This window comes from Eumetopias jubatus, unplaced genomic scaffold (genome assembly GCF_037043125.1).
Source record: "Eumetopias jubatus isolate StellerSeaLion01/CBP00866 unplaced genomic scaffold, mEumJub1_p1.0 scaffold_9, whole genome shotgun sequence".
NCBI classification, from domain to species: domain Eukaryota; kingdom Metazoa; phylum Chordata; class Mammalia; order Carnivora; family Otariidae; genus Eumetopias; species Eumetopias jubatus.
The window spans coordinates 53,159,354-53,184,646 of NW_028274815.1; the positions used below are offsets into that span (position 1 = coordinate 53,159,354).

A 25,293-nucleotide genomic window follows, 5' to 3' on the forward strand; every position below is an offset into this window, starting at 1 on the left:
TAGTAGGGGTGCCTGGGTGCCTCAGTCATTGGGCGTCTGCCTTCGGCTCAGGTCATGATCCCAGGGTCCTGGGTTCGAGCCCTGCATTGGGCTCCCTGCTCTGTGGGAGGCCTGCTTCTCCCTCTCCCATTCCCCCTGCTTATGTTCCCTCTCTCTGTCAAATAAAAAAATAAAATCTTTAAAAAAAAAATAAAAAGCTAATAGTAGTTTCTTTGAAAATATAGACAACAGTTTGATCAAATTAAATGGAGAAAAAATAAATATATAAGAGCTCAATCTAATTAGGACTCTGATAAGAAGCATTAAATATGTTTCAGTATTTTGATAGATTTTTTTCATTAAATTACTAATTTTTTGTTAAAAATATTTATTGAGCACCCACTATGTATGTGAGTCAACCACAAAGGACAGAAAGATGAGTGTGATGTAATCCTGAAGGGAGAAACAGGTTAACCAACAATGACAGTACGAATTGATTTGGGCTATAATGGAGGTACATTCAAAGTTCTACAGTAACAGTAAGTAGCAGAACACAGCAGGAGTAGCTGAAAGATTTATAGGGCAACTAAAAAGAGAAAAGGGATTTAGACCTCCAACAGGCTGTTGGACTGGATATGCTGAGAGGTCCTTGAAATTTTGAGCTTCATGAAGATAGTCAATGCAAAAAAAAAAAGTCAATAGCAGTTATCTCTGAGTGACTTTTATTCTTTATCCTACTTTCTTCAGTGGTTATGTAATTACTTTTCTAACCAGAAAACAAAAATAAATGTTCTTGTTAAAGAAGGAAAATGGTTGTTATAATTTCCCTTCTGCTAAACAGTGGTTCTCAAACTTGAATATGAATCAGAATCAGCTGGATGGTTGGTGAAAGGGGACTGCTGCCCCTGCCTCTACCAAAATACGTTCTAGCTGTTTCTACTACGATTGGGCCTTTCTTATCAGTTTTAGTTCCCGTCGTTTAATACACTTAATTTTACAGGATATTTTAAATTCCTTGAAAGGATTATATATATATATATATATATATTTTTTTTTTTTAAATAAGGAAGGCTTTATTTTTAAGGCAAAACAAATAGCACAAACACACATCCAAATGCACGTAAGTTCATTGGGTTTTATAAAAGAGAGAGCGGCACTCAGGTGTCAGTTATAACTAGAAACATCAAGGAGATGCTCCTGCTTCTGGTGGCATGGATACAACATGTGCTTGTCTAAAAAGTCATTCTGGGTGGCACCATTGTGGAAATGCATGACAAGAGTGAGGTGATACAAGGCAGAAATGCAGGTGGGTGAAAATTTTAAGACCCTTTTCACCACCCTAATGTGCTTTTGTTTTGCTCTGGGGAATTGAAGCAATCAGCAGGTCACCTTAAAAAGAACTTAAATGTCAGAGAACACTTTCAAATACCTAAGAGAGATTCAAGATTGTTATTAAAGTTATACAGGGGGTCAGTAGGAGAAAATAGTTTATGTTCTCAAAACCCAGGTTTCACACAATATGAAAAGAAGAGACTGATTTTAGTAAAGGCTGGTCTTTTTCATGATGCGCAGGAACTCCTGCTCATTGACTTCTCCATCTCCATCTCGATTAGCCTCATCGATCATTTCCTGTAGCTCCTCATCAGTGAAGTTCTCACCCAACTCCTTGGCCACACGCTTTAGATTTTTGAATGATATCTTCCCAGTTTCACCATCATCCAAGAGATTGAAAGCTTTCAGAATTTCTTCTTTGGTATCTTTCTCATTTTCTGAGTCATCACAGTCAAAAAGTCACTAAATTTCATTTTTCCTGTCCCTTCCTTATCGATTTTGCTTATCATTTTCTTGATCTCTTCTTTCTTGGGTTCAAAGCCCAGTGCCCTCATTGCCACCTTAAGTTCCTTAACATCTATGGTCCCAGTTCCATCAGCATCAAAGAGATCAAAAGCTTCCCGGATTTTCTGTTTCTGCTCTTCAGTAAGCTCTGGCTTAGGACTCATCCTTTTTCGCTGGGCAGATGATGCCATGCTTGCCTTCTTAAAGTTAGAGGCCATTGCCAATGGACTCCGCTGCCCGTTGTTACGGCAACCGACGTACATTGAAAGGATTATATTTTATTCACTTTTAGCTCCCTGCTCTCTTTTTAAGCACTAAGGAGTTGCTGAAAATAAATTTCTGAAAACCGTATCCCTGTGTACCATTTTTAGTGCTGGAGAAAATACAACAATGATAAATATGTCAATTATACCTCAGAAGAACAGGAAAGATATTTAAATTAAAAAAGGTTTTTAAAATGTTAAACCAAAAGTGTAGAAAAAAGTATATGCCTCTTCCCCTTAAGCGATGCATTTGAGTCATTCATTATTTAGTAATCCAACAGTTAATGATCTGAATGGGGCCTGACAATCTGTATCCCTAATAAATTCCACTGGACTAAAAGCTGGCAATATAGAATGGCTACATGGTGTAGTGAAAATGATGAGGGTTTTGAGGTCAGTCAGGTTTTGATTCTGCCTCTGCCCTTTACAGGCTCTGTGTAACAATAGTTAACATACATTAACTTGGCTCAGCCTGTTTCGACATTGACAAAATTAAGAGTAATGCGCCCCTCATAGGTGTATTGTGAAGACTGAATGATATGATTAAATATCCAACACAGTGCGGGCCTTAGTTAAGGTAGTTAATTAAAGTCGGTCCCCTTCCCTTTGATTTCCTCTAAGGATGCACCATACATTGCCATAACTGGGTTTACTGTGACATGAGTTAGCCACACCACAGGGCAAATCATTTTCTCCTAACCTAACAAACCATGCACATCCCTCTGCTACTAACAAAATCTTCACTGTTCATCTATAAAATTGGGGATAATAGTATAATAGTATCTACTTTAATATAATAGATAATAGTATTTACTTTGCAGAGATGCATACAAGAGGATTAAACAAGATATGTTAAGTGCTTAATACAGTAACTGGCATATGGAAAATACACAGTAAATGTCACTTTCTTTTCCCCTTCTCCCACTCTCTCTTTTTTTTAATGGGGTAGGGGTTGGGGCAAGGAACAGAGGGAGAGAGAGAATCTTAAGCAGGCTCCATGCCCAGCGCAGAGCCTGATCTCACAACCCTGAGATCAAGACCTGAGCCCAAATCAAGAGTCAGCTGCTTAACTTACTGAGCCACCCAGGCGCCCTCCCCTTCTCTTTGATTAGGTATTTATCCATAGTATCTCCTAAACTAAGTTCAAAAACTTACCTAGTCCAGAATACTTGAAATCAATTTTTCTACCTTTATCAGATTGCTCTCTTACATGTCACATTTAATTTGAAGTCAATTATTTGGCTTATTTAAATACTGGTAAGGACACATACCAAATAAACTTTTGTATTGAATGCCCAAGGAGATAAGTAGAAGACTGTTCCTGACTTTGAGTACTTGAGGTGACAATATACATGAAAAGTGGAATAGGAATACAACAAAGCGTGGAGCAAATTACAAAGAAAGGGAGTGTGGTAAGAGTTTTGGGATTATGGTGGCTGATCTGTGATTATTTTGCACTCAGGAACAAGAAAATTATTAAGAGTTGTAAGAGGGCACTGGTTTTATGGCTGAGAAAATAGGTCCAGAGATCCAAGTGGTCTAGGGCACAGCTATGGAGTGGCAGATATTTCCTGTCTCCTGGTCCCTTGCTACTTGCAGATGTTTCTAACTATTTTCTAGTATTTTAATCAGTTTATATTTTTTCTTTCTAAGTAGGCAGTTTAGTGTAGCTAGTTAAACACTGGGCTGTAAAGCCAAAATGTCTGAGTTTGAGCGCTAGCTTTGCCCGTCACTATCTGTGTGACTTTGGGCAACTCATTTATCTCTGTGCTTCAGATCCCCCATCTAAAAAATGAGTACAGTTAATATTACCTTATTTCATAGGGTTGTTATGAGGATCAAATAATTTATTATATGTAAAGGATTAAAAACTGGAGTTTTGTCCTTATGATTGTTATTAGTCTCTGAAAGAATGGAAAGCAAGAAACCCAGTGTTCTAATATTTTTTCTTTCTTTTGCTTCTTTAAAAAAAAACAAAACTTCCTCAAAGCATCAGGTGGATGCTTGTTAGCTGCCTTAATCCTATCAGAAAAAAACAAGTTTTTGTTCCTCGGAAGTGATAGTTGGGATTTGCATAAGTCTGGCCTAGTCTGGTAACAGGAATGTCTAGAAAAGTAAAAACTGAGATAGCAACAGATTCTAGGACCCAACAGAACTTCTTCAAAAAAGTCAGCCAAGATCAATAGATGTAAAGATGGAGGTCAATGAATCTAATTCCAATGAGCTTTCCCATCTATTTTAAGGTCTATTCCAAACTTCCTTAAGACAAAATCTAGCCTTTTAAGGAAAGTGCAGAGAACATGCCTCTGTGGGCTTCCTTTGAGGGAATGTTTTAGCAGGTGCTGCATTCCACCCTGGAGGTGGCTGCATGAATTTGTGAACTGAGGCGACAACATTGACTCCCTCTGGAAGAAAAAATGCTGTCTCTACACAGGAAGCTTAACTACAAAGGCACCACTTGAAAAAAGGAGGCGGGGGAAAGGAGGAGGAGGAGGGGGAGAAGAAGAGAGGAAGAAGCAGCAGTCACGGCTCAGTTCAGTCAGGGCTCAGTTTAACATTCAGATTACAGAAGGCAAGGAACCCCCCCCCCCGTCCTCCCTCCCCCCACCCCCGTACCTCTCTGTCCTCTCCTCAAATGTCTATTGAAAACGTTCTGGGATGAATTACAAGCCAATAGCGCTGTCGCAGAATTAGGGAGAGCGGGTGGAGGTGAGAAATAACCTATATTCATGTGGTTAGAAAAATCATGGATTTTGGGGGGCAGCGGAGGGGGGCCAGGGATTTGGAACTACTTTCAGCATCACCCATCAGGAAATCTAGGGATGGAGAAGGGTACTAACCGGCCTTCCAAATCTTCTGCATTTGGCAGATGAAAATCACGTTGTCCACCCAATGGACTTTGGCACTCAGGCTGTATCAGGGTAAAATAAACATCAAGGAGGAAATCTTTAAGTGAAAAAGAAAGAACAGAAGGTCAGCCTTGGGTTTTTGTGTGAGGGGATTTGTGAAGGTCAGGCCCACCCACAGCATCAGGAAAGGTGGAAGAATTAAGCGTCACTGTCGCCAGCCAAACCCTAAAGTCTGGGATCAGAGCCAACAATTTGGATCTGCTGGTACCCTAGGATCTGCCCCGTATACACCCCTGAAGTTTCTCGGTTTGAGGCTCGCGTGTAGATTCCCAGACGAAACACAGTTTTCTCACAGTGCCTAGCTCAGAGCTGACCGCGGAGCAGTTCTCAATAACAACTGGGAGCAAAAACAGCTTTTGAGGTTGCGGGCAGAAGGGTACTGGTTTTACTTGGGGTTGGCGTTCGGGTGTGGCCTTGTACCAACTGCCAGCAAAATTCTCCCGATCACCCCTTGTCTTCCACTTTCTGCCCAGGTGACGTCGTTAAGCCTCGCAGGACAGGCTAGGGTCTAACAGGTTAAGCCGCGTCCTTCAGGTGTCAGCCTCGATCCTTTCGGAAACAACCATCCCCAGAATCCCTTGTGCAGGGAGGTCAAGCCGCAAATAAGATGGCTCCAAAAGGGTGGTACATGCAGCAGTTTCCTAGTCCTTGGCAGTTTCTTTACCGGATGTATTTAAATAACCGAATCCCCACAAATGCACCACCCCACTAACCACCTTCGAGGCCGAGGAGGCCACCGCAGCCACCTCGCTCACTCCTTCTGGGGCATCCTGGGAGTTGTAGTCCAGCCGCTGGGTTGAGCCGAACTACCTTTCCCATGGTGCCATGCGGGCCGGGCGATAAAAGTTCTTTTCTAAAACTCTCTCCACACTGAGACACCCCCATCCCGGGTCCCCTTCTCTCCGACGACTCCTTCTCGTCTGTCGCGACTTGAGCGGCAGCAACAGGACGACCTCGGCCCGTCGCCGCGCCGTCCCGCGAGGCACTTCCGGCGGCGGTTCACTTCCTGGTTGGGTGGATGGAGCCGGGCGGGAGCGCGCGCGGGGGAGGGGCGGCGGGTCAGTCTCCGCTGGGCGCTCCGGGGATCAGCTGGCGGGCGGGCGGGCGCCGAACGCGGCCCCGGCTCTCGCTGCAGCGCCGCCTCTTCTCCGCGTCGCAGGCCGGCCCGGCGGTCGTGACAATGTTGCAGAGCTGGTAGCTGGGCGCCAGCCGCCGAGCTGTCTCAAGTGGGTGCCGCCGGGATGCTGCCTCTCGGGGTGGCGGAGAGACCCGGGAGGAGGGGGAGGCAGTTCCCGGCTCGGTCGGCGCTGCCCGAGGCGGCCGAATCCTCCCTTTTTCCGAGCCGCGGGCACCAGGGTCCCGGGCTCTGCCGGGTTTTCAGCCCTAGGGTTTTTCTGCTAGGAAAATGCATGAAGCGTTTCCCCGGGATGATGGCTTTTGCTCTCTCCAGGACTCAGCGGCTGAATTCGTAAGTGTGTTACTGATTCATCCTCTCTCTCTTCTGTCATCACAGGTTTAAACTTACACGAATCGCTCTCTTGAGGAGGAGGGGACCGGGCGCGATTGACACGCATATTCCTATAGGCATCCTCCCTCAGCCCCCACCCCCACGGCCGGATTCGGGTGGCTCCTCTCCGAGCTGAAATCCGAGAAGAAATCCTTGGATCTCTTGTTTTCTTAAAAAAAAAAAAAAAAAAATCCAGAAACCGTCGGTATTTTGCTTTACTGCTTCCTATTCGCAAGATGAAGAAGTTTTTCGACTCCCGGCGAGAGCAGGGCGGCTCTGGCCTGGGCTCCGGCTCCAGCGGAGGTGGGGGCAGCACCTCGGGCCTGGGCAGTGGCTACATCGGAAGGGTCTTTGGCATTGGGCGACAGCAGGTCACTGTGGACGAGGTGTTGGCGGAAGGTATGGTGGGACTCTTTCAGTGCGCCGTGAATTAAAATCTTATGCTGATGCAGCAAGACTGGTTTCTAGATGTTCAGTGTATGAATGGGTTTTGACCAGTTGACCCTCCCTTCCCCCTTCCCTTGCTCAGTGAATCATTGTCCTTGAGAAATTTAAAACTGAGATTTGGAAGTGACAGGGCTTGTGGGGTGGAAGGACGTTGCTGGAAATTGTTTACCTCAGTGGCCTTTTATTTTATTATTTTTTTAAAAATTGGCAAGCCAATTCTTGTCTGCCTCACTGAATTATAAGGATCAGATGAGAAAACACATGTGTGAAAGTGTAAAGCTTCACATCAAATGTAGGGTGCTGGGCTTGTCATCCTCCTTAAACTTGAAATTGTGATGTGAGGGCTGAAGGGTGGAGATGGAGTAGCTTTAAGAAGAGAGAGGGGTTTCTCCTTCTACCCAACTTTCCCACTCCCAGGAGTAGGCATTTGAGGAAGAGAAGATTTTCAGAGAATGGGAATATGTTTTTCTAGGAGCCAAGCTCTTGGTGGATTTTACTAGTTTTGTTTCCTGACCCAACTGTAATCAGGTCCCCAGGATGTAGCCAAGATAACAGAAATTACATGAGATGAATGTGGTTATTTTGAAAGCAGTCTACTAGGCCCCTCTTCCTCCTGTTTTAGTTTTTATTTTTATTTTTTGCCAAAAGAATTACTTGAGAGGAGCATCTGATTTTTGTTTTTCCTCTATTGGAGAAGATGTTATTTAGATCTGCTGTGTAAATTCTCTCCATGTGTGTTGATCTATCTATAGATATGTAAATATATATTTTTGTCTCCCAGGCTTTCTGGAAATCTTTGCATGTATCTTTTGGTAACCTTAACCTCGACCTTCATAATTACGCCAGAATCATACTTTTCACAGCCCATTGCCTGCCTTGTGTGCTTTTATTTTTAATAAAAGCAGCAATTTTCTTGGCATGAAGCTATTCAAACTAATTGGATGGGGCCAACCTGCTGTAGGTTGTGTTATGGGCTGAGAGGGGGGATGGGGGAAGGGGGAGGCTTCTGTTACTGCAACATGGTGGTTTTGGGGGGGACAGTTTATTAGCTGGGGAAGGAGCCTTTTTGCAAGCTAAGGTTGAAGCAGAGGTCCTAATCTGGGCCTGGGAGATGCCTGTCACAGTGAGTGTTGCAGGCAGGTGGGTTGAGAGGATGAAGAAGCTGTGTTTGGCTTTCAGCTTGTGCAAGTACTGGGTTCAACTTGGGCCCATTTTTCTGGGGTTAGGGTGGAAGCCTTTACTTTAAAAACACTTAACAAAAAAAGATCTGACAATTAATGTCCTTGTGAAATTCTTGCTCTTTTCCATTCTCAGCACTGCTCTAGGTGGACTTAATCTGGGGCCTGAGTCACTGTCCCTCTGGATCTTTCCTTGTGGGCTTTGGTGCAGGATGGGAGATGCTTCTGTGCCCGCTGCCAGATCCGCACCCTTGAGTCTGATCTGTGTCTTTCATCCCTGTGCCAAAGCCCTTAACTGCAGTGGGATGGAGAAATGGAGAAGGAGTACGTGAGAGAGAAATCAGGAGGAATGAGGGGGCACAGAGCTCTTTCCTTCTCTTTGAATGGCTTCTGCTGACCTTATAGCCTAGGAGCATTTTGTTCAGCTAGGATATTGTCTTACTGTAGTTGGTGCTACCCTAAGCAGTGCCTGTTTTCAGAGTCTGAATGATGGGAGAAAGAGAAAAGGCAAAATTGGTCTGTGTTATCTAGGCTGTCCTCCTCTTCCCTGAGAACTGCACATCATGCGTTATGGTATTTTTACGTGGAACTTAGGGCTCGCAGCTCTGCATTCATTTATTCATTCAACAAGCAGTTATGGTGTATTTATTGATGTGCCAGGCACTGTGCTAGGCCCTGGGGATATGACATAAAACTAGATACTATAGTTTACAGACTATGTTGAGAGATGGAAAACAGCCAGTTAGAATAGAGTGATATGTGCTATCGCGGAGACAAGCTTCGGGTGCAATGGCCCCCAGTTTTAGAGAGCCAAGAATTACTTTCTGCAGGAAGTGACTGACCAGAGAATGAGTAGGAGTTATCCAGGTGTGGAGACAGCATGGGCCAAGACTCAGAGCATCAGGAGAGAGTCTCATGTAAAACTGGGTCTGGCGATATTGCTCTCTTTATATTCTTTGACTATAGGTGAGTTTGAATTTGTGGCTCTTAGAAGTATATGGCTATATAGGAGCCTGTATACAAATTATTTATGTAGCACCTACTAAGTAAAAAAGGTAGCACTGAGTTCTGAGAGGGACGATAGGGAGGTGATGTCTGCCTTTAAGGAGCTGCCAGTGCATTTGGTAAGACTAGGCAAATATTCACACATACAGTATAGCATGGTTACCAGCAGTGTCTATAGAGTCAGGCAGATCTAGGTTCAAATTCTGCATCTGTTCTTTACTAGCTGTGAAACCTTGGATAAGACATTTCAAAACTCTCTTGAATCTGTTTCCCTTTGGCAGTGGTTCTTAAAGTGTGGAGTCCTGGATCAGGAGCATCAGCATCATATGGAAGCTTGTTAGAAATGCAAATTAGGCCTCACCCCATAAACCACGAGGGTGGGGCTTTAACAGATTTCTGGAGAGATTGTGATGCAAGCTAAAGATTGAGAACCCCTATCCTGTGGAGTGGTCATGAATATCAAATGAGGCGATGTATGTGAATTATTTAACATTTTTCAGGTGTTCAATGAATGGTAGCCATTATTTGCCAGCAACATTATATCCTATATGTAGTTAAGGGAGAGTGGGGGGGGGTGTGAAGGTTAGTTTGGCTATAGCAATCTGCAGCAATCCTTTTTCCTGTTGTGGGTGGACAGAATCAGATATTTTTCTGCAGAAGCCTCACTAGCTCCTTGAAGGGTCAACAGATGTTTTGGGTGACCATGTTCCTTCCTGCACCCTCTTCTTTTTGAGTCCCCAGGTGTGGACCTAACCACCAGTCCCAGCCAGAGTTGTCCAAGGATGATGAGGATTGTGCATCGAGTTGCCGGGGCAGTGACCAGGCAGTTTGGGAGGGTGGGCTTTAAACACAGACTCTTCAGCACCACATCCTGCCTGTCACCCCTGTTTCTATAAAATGGGTATCATTCTATGCTTTATTTTTTTTTTAATTTTTTTTTAAAGATTTTATTTATTTATTTGAAAGAGAGAGAATGAGAGATAGCATGAGAGGGAAGAGGGTCAGAGGGAGAAGCAGATTCCCTGCTGAGCAGGGAGCCCGATGCGGGACTCGATCCTGGGACTCCAGGATCATGACCTGAGCCGAAGGCAGTCACTTAACCAACTGAGCCACCCAGGCGCCCCATTCTATGCTTTATAATGAGGAATGCAGGAACACCGAGGAAGAGGTGCTGGAGTAAGACAGGAGAATACGTGGGCTGCCATCTCCCCATCAGCATCAGCCCTGCTCGCCTGCTTTCACTTACTAGTCCATTGGGGCTTGTTTGGGGGAAGTGAAGTTCTAGACCATGAGTTCAGAGGGATATGGCTGTCTCCAGGCTGGATATTTTCTCTACTTTCTCAGTGAGGATGCCATGATGACTTCCTAATCATGTCTGAGGTCATGGGCATGTGATGTCAAGGGAAGATTTGGTTTAAGCTTCTGGAATGAGCTCAATGGGAAAATTGGAGCAATGCTCAGAGAAGGCTGAAGAGCTGTGCTTTTGTTATATGTCCTTAGCTATACGAGACCTTACATCTAAGCTTTAAATAATAAATGTTTGTTAAATACCTGCTGTATCCAAGACCACTTTCCAGAACTGCATCAGTTCTATATAAGGTGGACCACATGCCCCATCAGAGCAGTTTCCTTACTTCCACTGAAGGAATCCAGGTCTAGAGTTAATGAGAACTGAGTGAGTTTCCGTACTAGTAAACTTACAATTTCTTCTACCAACATCACAAGGTAGTGTGGTTTAAATACTTAAAACAAACATATGTATACATGTACGTATATCTGTATACACACATGTGTAGCATATAATTACATCGTGTTGGTATTGATATGATGCACACATGTATTCATTTAGTGAATGTTCATTAGGCCTTCTTTGTGGCAGGAACTGCATTAGATTCCAGAATTACTAAGATGAATAGGATGTGGGCCTGGCTCTTAAGGAGCTCATAGACCAACAAATAAAGCTAAGATCAGTGTCCAGCCCTTGGTATGGCCCTTGATATATGGTAGATGATAAAAGATGTTATGAGGTGATAAAGAGAAGGGGCCTGAGGGCCAGGGTTTAGAGATGAAGTGTGGTTTGAACAGGAATGGAAATTGCCCAGCAGATGGTCCAGATGAGGGTTACCCAAGGCCTTCCCAGCAGAGAGAGTAGTATATGCAAGTGTGGAGTGGTGAAAAAGTATGAGTTCAGGGATACTGACTAGTGGTATCATCTGGGTTAGTACGAGTTTCCCTTCCAGAAGCAAGGAAAGAAGGACTTGGAATGGTAGAAGGAAATTGTTTTACATTTGTTTCCTGGCTGTTCACTTGCTGCTCGCTTTCTTCAGTGGCCCTGGGTCTCTGGAGTAACTGTTGAATAGATCTCCAGTATGCACTGCTCCCATCTGTGCAAGAGCCCTATGCTAACCGTGGGGCAAGGGAGGGATAGTGTTTGGGGGCAGGGGAGCGGGCCTGAAGGTTCAGTGAGAGGCAAGCAGCTTGAAGGAGAAGCAGGTGGGGAAGTGGGATGACCAGTGTTACAGAAAGGAGTAGATGAGGGGGAGAGTGAGGATATGTGTGACCAGAGCGGAAGGTATGTTGGAGAGAAAAGAAGAGGCAGCGAGGTTCTGGAGAGCGTTAGTGCCAGGCAGAGAGGTTGGTTCTAAGCACCTGAGGTCTTCTCTGACGCAAACACCAATTTGATCCCTCCCACTTCAGATGTCTTTGCCTGCTGGGAAGTCGGTTTTTTAGTGGCAACTGCAGATTTTCAGGGGGTGGTTTGTGAATGGTGTCTTCTTCCTGGCTTCGGGCATGATGACGGTTATAGCTTTGCTAAATATAGCCAAATTTAGAATTCAGAAATGAAATCCAGAATAAGCAATTGCATGGTCAAAGCCTTTCCTTTGGTCTTTCTAACAAAGTCACACTCATTTAATGAGAGATGATAAAGAGAAACAGTTTCACATGGGTTCTGAGTGGGAGGGTAGGAGGGGAGGCGTCCACTTGTACCTCAGTAGCTAAAACTGCGTGTAGAGTACACGGGAAAAGCTTGATAAATGTTAATCCAGTACATGTGACATACGACTGTATCAGAGCAGTCATTGCAGTATTTGAAAGGTGACCCCTCAGAGAGGGGACCAACACCACCACGCACCTTCATTTTGTGCCCTTCAAAGGATAAATGCTTTCTGAGCCTGCTTAAGAAGTAACTGTGACATCTGCATTTGAAAGAGCCAAACAGTGATAATAATAGAAATGGTATTGTCTATTGAAGTAGCATCTGGCGCTGTGAAGTAGCAAAGAGTAGCCTTCAGTCGGCTTTTCTGGAGCCATTTTTTTGGTGTGGTAGAAGGAGCACTGCAGTTTAAATGGGGAGATCAAGGTTTGTTGGTTCATTCATTGCTGTACGGAGCACTCACTATGTGCTGGGCATCAGCCAGTGAGAAATGACTCTGCCTTGAGGAACTCCTAGTGCTAGAACTTCAGATACATGAGCCAGTAGCTCCAAGTGCTGGAGTGGAAGGCTATAAAAGGGGTAAGGCAACAGACATGAGGCAGCAATTAATTTTGTGGGGTCAGGAGTAGTCAGGGAAAGTTAAAGGTGATATTTGAGGTAGGTCTTCAAAATAAGAATTTATTACTAGATGGACAAGGTTGAGAGAACATTCAAGGCATAGAGAATAACATGGCCAAAGACAAAAAGTAGGAAAGTGCACTGCTTGTTGGGAGCTTTATGTTTTGAGATAGCATAATAGCATATTAGCATAATCTATTAGTGGTCCAGGGCTATGCTGTCCAGTAAAGTAGCCATAGCCACATATGACTGTTTAATTTAAATTATTGAAATTACAATTCAACTTTAATTGTTCAGGCACACTAGCCACTTTTCAGTTGCTTAATAGCTACATGGTTTGGCTACAATTTTGCACAGTACAGATAGAAACTATTTCATCATCACAGAGAGTTCTATTAGACAGTGTTGGTTTCGAGCAATGATGGCTAAACTTTTTGCATAGAATGGCACTATCATTTAAACATTAACCTCTTCATTATATGTATGCTTGTTTCTTTATAATTATATGCATGTCCTGCTATTATTAGCTAATATCTGAAGGTACAATATATACTTAAAATGAAGTTCATCATTTATGATAGTACATGCAAATCTGTATTTTAAGTCATCTGGATAGGTTTTGGTGAATTTCTTGTCATATCTTACCAGATTTTAATTGTTTCTACATTGTAATGTGACTGATGAAAAGTACACCAGGAGGGGTGCCTGGGTGGCTCAGGTGGTTAAGTGTCTGCCTTCAGCTTAGGTCATGATCCCAGGGTCCTGGGATTGAGCCTATCGGACTCTCTGTTCAGCGGGCAGCCAGCTTCTCCCTTTCCCTCTGCTACTCCCCCTGCTTGTGTGCCCTCTTTCTCTCTAATAAATAAATAAAATTAAAAAAAAAAAGAAAAGTACACCCAAATAGGAATGAGGCACTGCCATAGTTTTGTTGTTTGTGTATGCTTATGTTATCTTTAATCCAAGGTATCTTCACAGGAATCTTTTTAAGCCCCTTTTTGCTTTATGAGGATTAATTCATTTATTTTATTTTTTTTTTAAAGATTTTATTTATTTATTTGAGAGAGAGAGAATGAGAGATAGCACGAGAGGGAAGAGGGTCAGAGGGAGGAGCAGACTCCCTGCCGAGCAGGGAGCCCGATGTGGGACTCGATCCCGGGAGTCCGGGATCATGACCTGAGCCGAAGGCAGTCGCTTAACCAACTGAGCCACCCAGGCGCCCGAGGATTAATTCATTTAAAACAAATGTGATCAGTGAATCCACTTAACCAAGCACATGAACTGTAGTACATCGCAGTCCATGTCAGCCTGTGCTATGGAGCTTCCATTCTTTCCTCATTATTCCATCAGATTCATTCGAGACCCAGGACTGACATAGAGACTGGATGGGAACACTAGTGTTAGGCCATCTAGTAAATATAAATAAAGATAAAAATCTTATTTTTTAAGATGGAAATCAATATAAGTGGAGAGTCTCATCTATATATTTTTCTACCCCGGTGGATTGTTTTGTGTACCTCTGTTTGGAGACCACTGGTCCAGAGCAGTGGTTCTCGACCAGGAGCAGTTACCCCCAAGTAACATTTATTAATGTCTGGAGACATTTTTGATTGTTACAGGGTGGGAGGTAATACTGGCATCTAGGGGGTATAGGCCAAGGATACTGCTAAACATCCTACAGCCTACCCAGTAGCCATCCCTTCCCACCACAACAAAGAATTATCCAGCCCAAAATGTCAGTAGTGCCAAGGTGGCACAACATGACGTGTTGACCATTGTGGGGAAGGAGAGAGGAGTCAGGGATGGTGCAGAAGGGTCTAATCTGACTTCAGGTGAATCGCTTAATTTTTAAATTCATTTTCTCAGAATCAGTGAGCCAGCAGTCTTTCTGTTTAACCTGTTATGGTTAAAAATCTTCATGTCATTTTCTTTATAAAATGGCTACTTCCAGAAATAAACCAATGAACTAAAGGAGATAGAATGGTAAGTCTTTGTAGGCTCTGGCCGAGGGAGTTGTAACTATACCACTGGCTGAATATGGAGTATGAACTTAGACAATTCTCCTTATATTCTCATTGCTCATATCTGAGCAGCCCAAAAGTATTGTGGAAGCATTTTCTGACTTGAAATTGTTTATAGGGAGGTTCAGTTGGGAAGAGTTATTAAAAATCAGAATGTTGTGGGCGCCTGGGTGGCTCAGTCGTTAAGTGTCTGCCATTCGGCTCAGGTCATGATCCCAGGGTCCTGGGATCGAGTTCCACATCAGGTTCCCTGCTCAGCGGGAGACCTGCTTCTCCCTCTCCCGCTCCCCCTGCTTGTGTTCCTGCTCTCGCTGTGTCTCTCTCTGTCAAATAAATAAATTCTTTAAAAAAAAAAAATCAGAATGTTGTGAGAGAAGATGTTGATAATTCTTTGTACAAAGAAGAATTTTCAGGAAGAGTCTAGCACTTGCAATTAGGGATTTTGGGTTCAAGTTCTTTGACTACTATTTCCAATGTGGCTTTGGGGAAGTCATGTAACCTATGTGAGCCACTGGTTCCTCGTTTGTAAAAAATGTCCTTCCTGCTGTCGGGATGTTGTGACCATGAAACGAGAGGGCATGGGGATAATGCAGAGTGCAGAAGAGACAGCTTGCCCTGCCAGCCAGGAGTAGCAGGGGTTACTGAGCATGTATGGTATTTTCAGCCCTACGATGCTGTGGCATACAGAGAAATAAGGGAAGATTTGGCTCCTGCCCTCCTTGTTGACATAATGTGAGCAACATACATGAAACAAAAGCACCCTACAACAGGGTGTGTGGTGTAGTGTCTAAATTCTGGAGGTGTTGAGGGGAAGGAGACCAGTGAGGACTGAAATGGTTAGGAAACATTTTGTGAAGGTGGATAGTTTTTTTTTTTTTAAGATTTTATTTATTTATTTATTTGAGAGAGAGAGAGAGAGAGAGAGAGAGAGAGAGAGCATGGGGGGGGAGGGTCAGAGGGAGAAGCAGACTCCCTGCTGAGCAGGGAGCCCGATGCGGGACTCGATCCCCGGACTCCGGGATCATAACCTGAGCCAAAGGCAGTCGCTTAACCAACTGAGCCACCCAGGCGCCCTGAAGGTGGATAGTTCTTAACGGAATCTTCTCTGGAACCCCTTCAAGTAACCTTGTTTTAGGGAACACGTCTAGTTCTGCACGCTTGCATATGTTATATTCTTAGCAAAGTTGAGAGTATTGCAACATTTTTGGTTTCTTTTGAGGAACAAAATTGCCTACATAAATAAATCATATGTTCTGTGCTTATACCCAAAGTAAAAAAGCCTTTTCATTGCATGTGATTTTGAATCGCTCAGCAATCCTGGCTGCAATATTTTGTGCCTCCTTCCCCTTCCAGGATCTAGTATTACTAGTCTGCTATCTTTATTTTTAGTGTATTATGTATACTTTAAACAATCTCAGTTCTTCTTTTGAGTTTTGGACAATTGTTAGGGAAGAGGAGTCCTTCTTATGAGTGACACTTCCATCTTGGCAGAGGGCGAATTCCTCAAGTTGGAACAAAGTTGAAAGAGTGAAAATCTGGAGTTTCATTCGGAGCCTGCTGTGAGTGAATCAGCCTGAACTGGTCAGTTTTCTCCTTGGGCTCTGAGTTCACCTTGGCAGACAGTGGATGGCAATGCCAACTGAAGCTTTGTTATTCCTGATTTCTGAAGAGCCGAGAGATAATTGGATGAAAGAGTTTATGGCATCCCTATATTATTATCATAGAAGGCCAAGCATAGCATTGATGTTAGATTATCATTTGTAATTATAATGATCTTAAATAATGATGCCTTTCATCTGGGACTTGGATCCTGGAGAAAGCAATATAATGCCATGTAATTTTGTTTGCTGCCTATTTTTGAGGATGCTTACAGCTATTGTACTGGGACCTTTAGGGTGAGAGAGAGATTATTGTCCGTCTGGTACAGAGCATGAATTTGAGAACAAAATGGAGACTTTATTACCCTTTACGAACAAGAAAAAAAGAAGAGGACTCTGGCCTTGTCAGTTGGGCCCCTTTTGGAGGATTGGGGCTTGAGCAACATTTATGGAGGTGGCAGGTCTCCTGCAATTCCCCCAACTCATCATTTTCCCTGGTCAGTGAATCTTGTTTCAGGAAGTGCTGATTATCCTACCGGTTTGTTAGATTTGTTTAATTTCCCTTGCCTAGCCCTGTTCCTCAGACCTTTGTCCCCTACTGTTTTTAGAAGCCTGGGCATCTTGGTGGTGGGGATTAGTCAGTGCTGGGAGAAATAATTCCATCTGACCTTTTGGCTATGGAATAATCTTGATTTGACCAGAAGGGGTAACTCAGTAATGATTGAGGAAAATGTGCTATCCGGTACTGTCTTTCCTCCCCTATCCCCCAGAATAATGGAAGCACTGTGATGTTCTCCTTAGGAGAAGATTTCTGAGTTTAGCCCCATGTGCAGTGGTTTAAAAGCATGGGAATTGGAGCTAGGCAGCCCTTGGCCTGAATCCTGGACCTGTGATGTTGGGCAGTGAAGATCCTGGCTTCATTTGTAAAATACGGCTAATACTGTGGTTGATTGTAAGGATTAGATGAAATCATGCAAAGTGATTAGTATAGTGCCTAGCATATAGTTAGCAGTCTATAAATGGTAACTTAGTGTTTGAGTGCATGAGCTTTGTTTTTATCAGGCAATATTTGTTTTGCTGTGTCTATAACCTGGTGAAGTTAGTGTCCTGGAGATACACACACACACACACACACACATCTTTCAATCTCAAAAGTAGAAATATGAGTTATATCTTAACTATATAAAGGAACTCAGACTATTTAAATGAATGCTATACTATACTCAGAAGATAGAAAGATAGATAGATAGAGATGAGGAATAAGGAGAAGAGAATCTCCGATAAATATCGTGGTTTGATTTTTTTTTTTTCCTGCTTGAAAGCCACCTGTGTGTTGGAAAATTTCCCCAACCTGTCATGTGATTATTAGTATGAAGGGCCTCTCTGCCGCTGAGGAACGCCTAATCCCAGCTGCCTATCCAGCTTTAAATTCTTGCACTCTAACACAGGTTATCTGTTTCGTCTAGGCCTGGTGCCCTCCTCATCTCCCTTGTACCGCGGATTTAGTTCTTTCCAGTGCTTCACTCGTAGTGCTCTCTGTGCCTGGGATCCTCTCCCCTGCCCACCTACCTTAATCCCACCTAACCTCTTTACAGTCCATCCATTTCTCCTGTCCTGTGGTTGCTTGTCATTCTTGCTGCTTTTGTTGACTCTTTGGGCCCATAATCTCAAAGTTTTGTTTTGCTATTTATCTATTTCATTTGTATCTACTTTCCAGTGTTAGATAATTCTTAGGAGGCAGGGTGTAAACCTTAGGTTTATTTTGTATCCAATTCAGGACTCTTACATTTAAGCAACAGTGGGTACTAGAGAATAAATTAATTGAAGAAATAATACAGTAAATCAATACTAATTCAGATTTACTGGGTAGGCACTACAGACCAGACAAATGTGAGATATACAGACCTCCCTATTCCTATTCCAATAATATAGTAGATCTGTTTGGGACCTTATTACAATGATAAGAGCTATCAAATCTTGTAAGTTTGGTAAAGTTGAAAAATAAACTCAAAGTAGAACACCTTCCAGAAAAATCACATAAATCTCTTTATTGATTGTATTCAATTATGGATACCTAATGCTATCAATCTCAAAAGTAGAGATACAAAGTGTAAGTATCTTAACTATATAAAGGAACTCTAAAACTATGTCACTCTATATTACAAAGATGGAGAAGATTGGGTCAAGGATCAAAAACTCAGAAGTAACTAGAATTTGTCTTTAAGTGAGGCATGCATTAAGTTTCTAGCTCGTGGTGGTTTTTGGCCTGCGGTAAATTAGGACAGTGATTCTCAACTTATATTTAGGGTAGTGAGCATGGGAGCAAAGGACAGATAGGAAAGGAATATATAATTTGTAAAAGCACAGACTAACCCCAGGTCCAGCTAGGAAAGGAGGGACCTCAAAGAGAATGGGGAGTGGTTGTATACCCTCTTAAGAGGTATATTGTAGTCCTAAGAGGTTGAGGGAAGGGAGGACATGAGACTTTTATGTTTATCAAAGAGAATATGGTTTTGTTTCTTTAAATATTTATTTATTTAGAAACAGCACAAGCGGGAAGGGCAGGGGGAGAGGGAGAGAGAGAATCTCAAGCAGATACCACACTGAGTTCAGAGCCTGATGCAGAGCTCAGTCCCAGCCCCCAAGATCATGATCTGAGCTGAAACCAAGAGTCGGGCGTTTAATCGACTGCACCACCCAGGTGTCCAAGAATATGGTTTTTATTTATTTATTTATTTATTTTTAAAAGATTTTATTTATTTATTCATAAGAGACAGAGAGGCAGAGGCAGAGGGAGAAGCAGGCTCCCCGCTGAGTAGGGAGCCTGAGGCAGGACTTGATCCCAGGACCCCAGGATCATGACCTGAGCCGAAGGTAGACGCTTAACTATCTGAGCCACCCAGGCACCCGAGAATATGGTTTTTAAAAGATTCATAAATATAACACTAGTAGCTCAGTTATAAATTGAGTCTATAGAGGTGGTACCTATAATTGATCACTGTATGTAGCTCTTAGAACATAGACAGGCACTTATTTCTCCCTGTTCTTGCTACGTTCAGAGAGAAGCAGTGAAAAGGGGGATCATCAGTAAATCTTGCCCAGTGATTTGCTCTGTGAGCTCTGTGATCTTGTTGAAAGATCAGATCTTGGGGCGCCTGGTGGCTCAGTTGTTAAGCGTCTGCCTTCGGCTCAGGTCATGATCCCGGGGTCCTGGGATCGAGCCCCGCGTCGGGCTTCCTGCTCAGCAGGAAGCCTACTTCTCGAACCTCTCCCACTCCCCCTGCTTGTGTTCCTTCTCTCGCTGTGTATCTCTGTCAATAAATAAATAAAATCTTAAAAAAAAAAAAAGGAAAGAAAGATCAGATCTTGGTGGCTCTCTGACCAATGATGAGAATTCACTTGAAAAAAGTTAATTGGGGGATAATGTAGACTTTCTCAGAAAATGAAGTATTTCTTTCTCTTTTAAAAACATAATTTTAGATTATTAATATGTTATGTTCATATAAAATGGGCCATTTAAGTGGCTCACCCAGCAATTTTGGAGTGATTTTAAGGTGATATGATAGAATAATGTCCAAGTCTGTATATTCAAGTTCTGATTCGGGGTTTAACTCATATGAACGAACAACTATATCAGGTAAGGGAAGTAGATTGTGTAGTCTCTCTCAGTGATCTGGGACACATGACCTCCCTTCTGTGAGTGTGTTTTTCCTTATATAAATATGGAGATCACTGGTGGTCTCAAAGATACTTTCTAACTGGAAGACATGATTTTTAAATTCTGTAGTTTCTGTTGAGACTGTTTGAGAGGGACAGTGGCGTGGGTTGGTTAGGTTGAAGTGTCAGACTTGTGTAGCTGGGACTAAGACAACATTCCTGAGATGGGTTGTTAATCTTGGCTTACGCATGAGCCATACTGGGAGGTGTTATTATTAGTGGAGGCAAAAGATTCTATTCCTTTTCTATTTACCTTCTTCCATATCTCTCCTTTAAACTTGAAAAATTGGTGTTCATAATTAGATGTTGGAGGTGAGAGGAAGCTAGGTTGAAGCTTGGGCTTCTGGCTTAAGTGACTGGGTTGTTAATGGTGTCAACAAAATGAAGAAAGAACAGTGTGTAAGGGAAAGAGAATGACTTTAGTTTGGGGCTTTTTGGTGTGAAGCACCAGTGAAAGTCCAAGGGTGGATATGGTTTAGGACACTGGAGGATAGGACTGGCCTGGATTTTAGAGAAAGGTTTGGTGAGTGTTGTCCTATAACCACATGATATTAATGAAAAGTGAAATGGAATGAGATCTCACAGGGAGACTGTGTGGAAGAAGAGAGAAGTGGGGTATGGGTAGGTAGAGGAAGAGTAGCACACCTGGAGTAAAATCCGAACTCCTCACTCTGACCTGCAGACCCTGGCTTATAAAGGCTTATATCTCTCTTCACCAAAATCCTGTGTGCTCTTTAGCCACAATGATTCCCCGTTATCTCTTTTGAGCATTTAACATCGTTTCCTCTTTGGTATCTCAGGCTTGGCTGGTTCTTTTGCCTGGAATTTTTTTTTTTTTTTTTTTTTAAGATAGAAAGGAAGAAATGAAGGACGGAGGGGAAAATAGAAAAGAAGAAAGGAAATGCAAAAGGAAGGAATGAAATAAAGTGAAAGAGGGAAGGAGGGGATAGATACTTGGATAGAAAAATATATTAAAATCTATTTTAAAAATAATATTACTAAGTAATTTTTTGTTGAAGTATAATTTACAGTGTTATATTAGTTTCAGGTGTACAACATAGTGACTCAACAATTCTGTACGTTACTCAGTGCTCACCACAATAAGTGTAGTTACCATCTGTCACTGTTATTACAGTATTTTTGACTATATTTCCTATGCTGTACTTCTCATCTTTATGATTTATTTATTTTATAACTGAAAGTTTGTACCTCTCGATTCCCTTTATTTCACCTCCACCCACCTCCTGTCTGGCAACTACCAGCTTGCTCTTTGTATTTAAGAGTCTGTTTTTTTGTTTCTTTGTTCATTTGTTTTGTATTTTAGGGTCCCTGTATAAGTGAGATCATGCAGCATTTGTCTTTCTCTGACTTATTTCACTTAGCATAATACCCTCTAGGTCCATCTGTGTTGCTGCAAATGGCAAGATTTCATTTTTTCTATGGCAGAGTCATAGTACATTTTATATATATATATATATATATACACACACCACATCTTTATCCATTCATCTATTGATTGACACGAGTTGCTTCCATATCTTGGCTATTGTAAATAATGTTGCAATAAACAGGGGTGCATATATCTTTTTGAACTAGTATTTTTGTTTTCTTTGAGTAAATACCCAGTAGTGGAATTACTGGATCATAGGGTATTTCTTTCTTTCTTTTTTTTTTTTTTTTAAGATTTTATTTATTTATTTGTCAGAGAGAGCACAAGCAGGGGGAGTAGCAGGCAGAGGGAGAGGCAGGCTCCCCGCTGAGCAAGGAGCCTGATGTGGGGCTCCATCCTGGGACCCTGGGATTATGACCTGAGCTGAAGGCAGACACTTAACCAACTGAACTACCCAGGCATCCCAGGGTATTTCTTTTTTTAATTTTTTGAGGAACTTCCATTCTGTTTTCCACAGTGGCTGCATCAATTTACATTCCCACCAACAGTGCACAAAGGTTTCTTTTTTTCCATATCCTCACCAGCTTTTGTTATTTCTTATTTTTTTTATTCTAGCCATTCTGACAGGTATAAGGTAATAATCTCATTGTGGTTTTGATTTGCATTTTCCTGATGATTAGTGATGTTGAGCATCTTTTTTTTTTTTTTTTTAGCATCTTTTCATGTGTCTCTTGGCCATCTGTGTGTTGTCTTTGGAATATGTTTATTCAGGTCCTCTGCCCATTTTTTACTTGGATTATTTGGGCTTTTTTGGTGTTGAGTTATATAAGATCTTTATATATTTTGGATATTAACTCTTTAGCAGATATATCATTTGCAAATATCTTCTCTCATTTAGTAGGTTGTCTTTTCGTTTTGTACAAAACAACACAAAGGCTTTTTATTTTGGTGTAGTCCCAATAGTTTATTTTTGCTTGTGTTTCCCTTGCCTTAGGAGATGTATCTAGAAAAAATATTGCTGCAACTGATGTCAAAGAAATTACTGCCCATGTTTTCTTCTAGGAGTTTTATGGTTTCAGGTCTCATAAATAGGTCTTTAATGCTTGGAAGATTCTTCTTCCTGATCTTTCCATGGCTGACTTCTTGCCATTCAGACCTCACTTAAATCTTACCTCAGAGGGACCTTCCTTCACCATCCAATATAAGGAACTTACCATGTTTTATTTTGCCAGGTAGCCTGTATCAACTAATTCTTGCTTGTTGTTTATCTCCCTCCATAGGATTATGACCTTAATGAAACAGAGGCGTTGACCGACTTGTTCATTGTATATCCCCAGTTCCCTCTGTAGCGCCTGACACATCTGAGTTGCTCGGTGAAAACCAGTTGAAGGAATGAATGAGCAGATGGAGGCAGAATGATTGGAGATATAGATGTAGAACCAGGAGATATTAAGTGATGGAAATGAATACTAAGTAGATTTAAAAGGAGGAGAGTGTAGATACTTCGGCGTGTTAGAAATCAGAAAGGTCATGATAAGGATGGAAAAGTGTTTATTGGGTTTGGAAACATGGAGATTATTCATGAGCTTTGTTAGAGCAGTTTAAGTGGAGCAGTAGAGTCAGGAGGCAGTGATAGGAGTGAATGGGAAGTCAGTTGGATGCTGAGTCACGGAGGAATTTATTATTTTTAATGGTGGAAGAGTCTTGAGTACATTAAACAGAGAAGTAGCCAGTAGAAAGGAAGGGGTTGGAAATAGAGTACAGGGGGGATTATTGATGGAATAGGACTGAGGAGTTGATGACAGGTCATGGATAGAAACCTGAACTCAGGTGTAGGAGAGGACTTTGGACAAGAGAAAGAGCACTTCATTCACTGACCTGGAAGAGGTCATTTCTCCTGGAAGGAGAAAGAATGGTACAGAAGATAAGAAATTGGTGAGGTTTGACAGGTTGAGGGAGTTCTTGCCTCATGGCTTTTGTTTTCTTTTTTTTCATACCTCCTAGCTTTTGTTTTCTATGCTGTGGGGGTAGAAGTTGAATGGGGGGTTACAGAGAGTAAGGAAGGATGGGGAGAAATTCCTTAGGTTTATGAAGAAAAGGACTGACAAGATAAATAGAAGAGTGGCCTGGTCATTTGGAAAGCCTGTGTGAGATGACTCATCGTGGGAAGACAGGTGTTCCTGACCCCTGAGTTGTTTATCAGTTTTGAAAATGTACTATTTTGGATAGGACTTTTTCTGAAACAAATTATATATTTCCTGTCTTCTAGATTATATGTCATGGAGGTAGTGTGATGTGGGTAGAAAGTACGCCTGATCAGAACCTGTGTGGTGACCACCATGCCCTATACTCTGGACAGCTTACTTCCCAACCCTGTCCATCTGGGTTCTTGTCTGTAAAATGAGGATGACATGATGGTGACGTTACTTTCCAAGTCTAACACCTCACCATTCTTTTATTTCTCAAATGCGTTGTTATTAGATCTGTTAGGATCTTTGCTTGATATGGGTAAGACAGTTTGCTCCTGAATAAACTGCTCCTGGCTTGCACTGCTTGTAGAATTTCATGTTTGTGCTTTATTGTGTTTTTCTTTCTTCGGAGACTGTCCCTCGTCACTTCTTGCTGCTATCCGTGTGCCTTCCTGAATTAGTGCCTCTCTAATTTGCTGCTTTTAATCTGCAGTGGACTCGGAAACCAGATGACTAAGCCTGTTAGAACCGTGTGCAACAGTAAAGAGGCTGTGAGTGAGAGTTGGAGGGTCTTGCCTGTGATTAAAGTACAGGAGCTGCTGAGCATGGGCTTTGTCTCCTTTTGGCACAGAAATTAGTTTTTTATGCCTCATGTTCCAGAAAGGTTGAGTTCTGAAGAGATAACGAGTTATCATTTGATAGTTCTTATTCATTAAATGTGCTTAGAAGCATTTGTCTGAAAAGTTGAGTATCAGTGCTGTAGGGACCTAACCTATTTCCATTTTCCTTCCTACTTTCTATCCCTTCTCATCCTGTCTCCCACCCACCCTCCTCATACACAGAAGGCCCTTCTCCACACTTTCAATGGAAGGCAGTGTTGTAGGCACTGTTATAATAATATCTCATTCAATTTCCATTTATTTGAAACCACGGAGAAGTTTCCAGGATTATAACTCACTGCTCAATGCTGTATATGTTTGTATCTCAGTTAAGGGCCTCGCTGGAGACTCTCAACTGGTATTTGGTGTCGGGGGCTGGAAAACTTGAAACAATGAAATGAATGCTAGTTCCATATATGTGTGGTTGATAATGGAAGAAAGCAATCATGAAGCCATAAAATATTTTTTTAAGTTTTTTTTTTATTTATCTCTACTCCCCATGTGAGACTCAAACTCATGACCCCAAGATCAAGAGTCACATGCTCTTCCTGACTGAGCCAGCCAGGCGTCCCTCATAAAATATTTTTTTATACAAATTAATCCATAGAGATAGTAGAATAGTTAGAAGATAAAGTTAGACAAAGAAAGAAAATATTGGGGCACCCGGCTGGCTCAGTCAGTAGAACCTATGACTCTTGATCTTCTGGTTGCGAGTTCAAGCCCCACGTGGGGTGTAGAGATTAACTGAAAAAAAAAAAAAATCTTAAAAAAAAATATTACCCATAATCCTATAGATCACCATTGTTAATGTTTTGGTGTGCCTTCCAGACTTGTGTATTTTTTATAAAACTAAGAATATACTTCACATCATCCTCTGTAATCTGCTTTTTCACCTAGCAGTATATCCTAACTATCTTTTTGTGTTATATGTTTGCATCATCAGTTTTAGTCCATTGTATGGATGTGTCGTGATTTATTTAGCCAATCTCCTATGAGACATTTAGGTTATTTATAGCTATTATGAAATAACCGCAATGAGTATTTT

General features: G+C 42.1%; 1 protein-coding gene and 1 pseudogene across 4 annotated transcripts in view; one reads left to right on the forward strand and one right to left on the reverse strand.

The window, feature by feature from the left end:
* Positions 1-1,058: 1,058 nt before the first annotated feature.
* On the reverse strand, positions 1,059-2,214 carry LOC114218959 (centrin-1-like; annotated as a pseudogene).
* A 3,843-nt stretch (positions 2,215-6,057) lies between these two features.
* AAK1 (AP2 associated kinase 1) overlaps positions 6,058-25,293 on the forward strand; it is a 170,924-nt gene continuing 151,688 nt past the window's right edge. For all 4 annotated transcript variants that reach the window (XM_088026498.1, XM_088026495.1, XM_088026496.1 and 1 more), the window contains exons 1-2: positions 6,058-6,213; positions 6,501-6,893. In XM_088026498.1, coding sequence (XP_087882624.1) covers positions 6,731-6,893 — 163 coding nt within the window. In that variant the 5' untranslated portion in view covers positions 6,058-6,213; positions 6,501-6,730. The remainder of the gene's footprint in view (positions 6,214-6,500; positions 6,894-25,293) is intronic.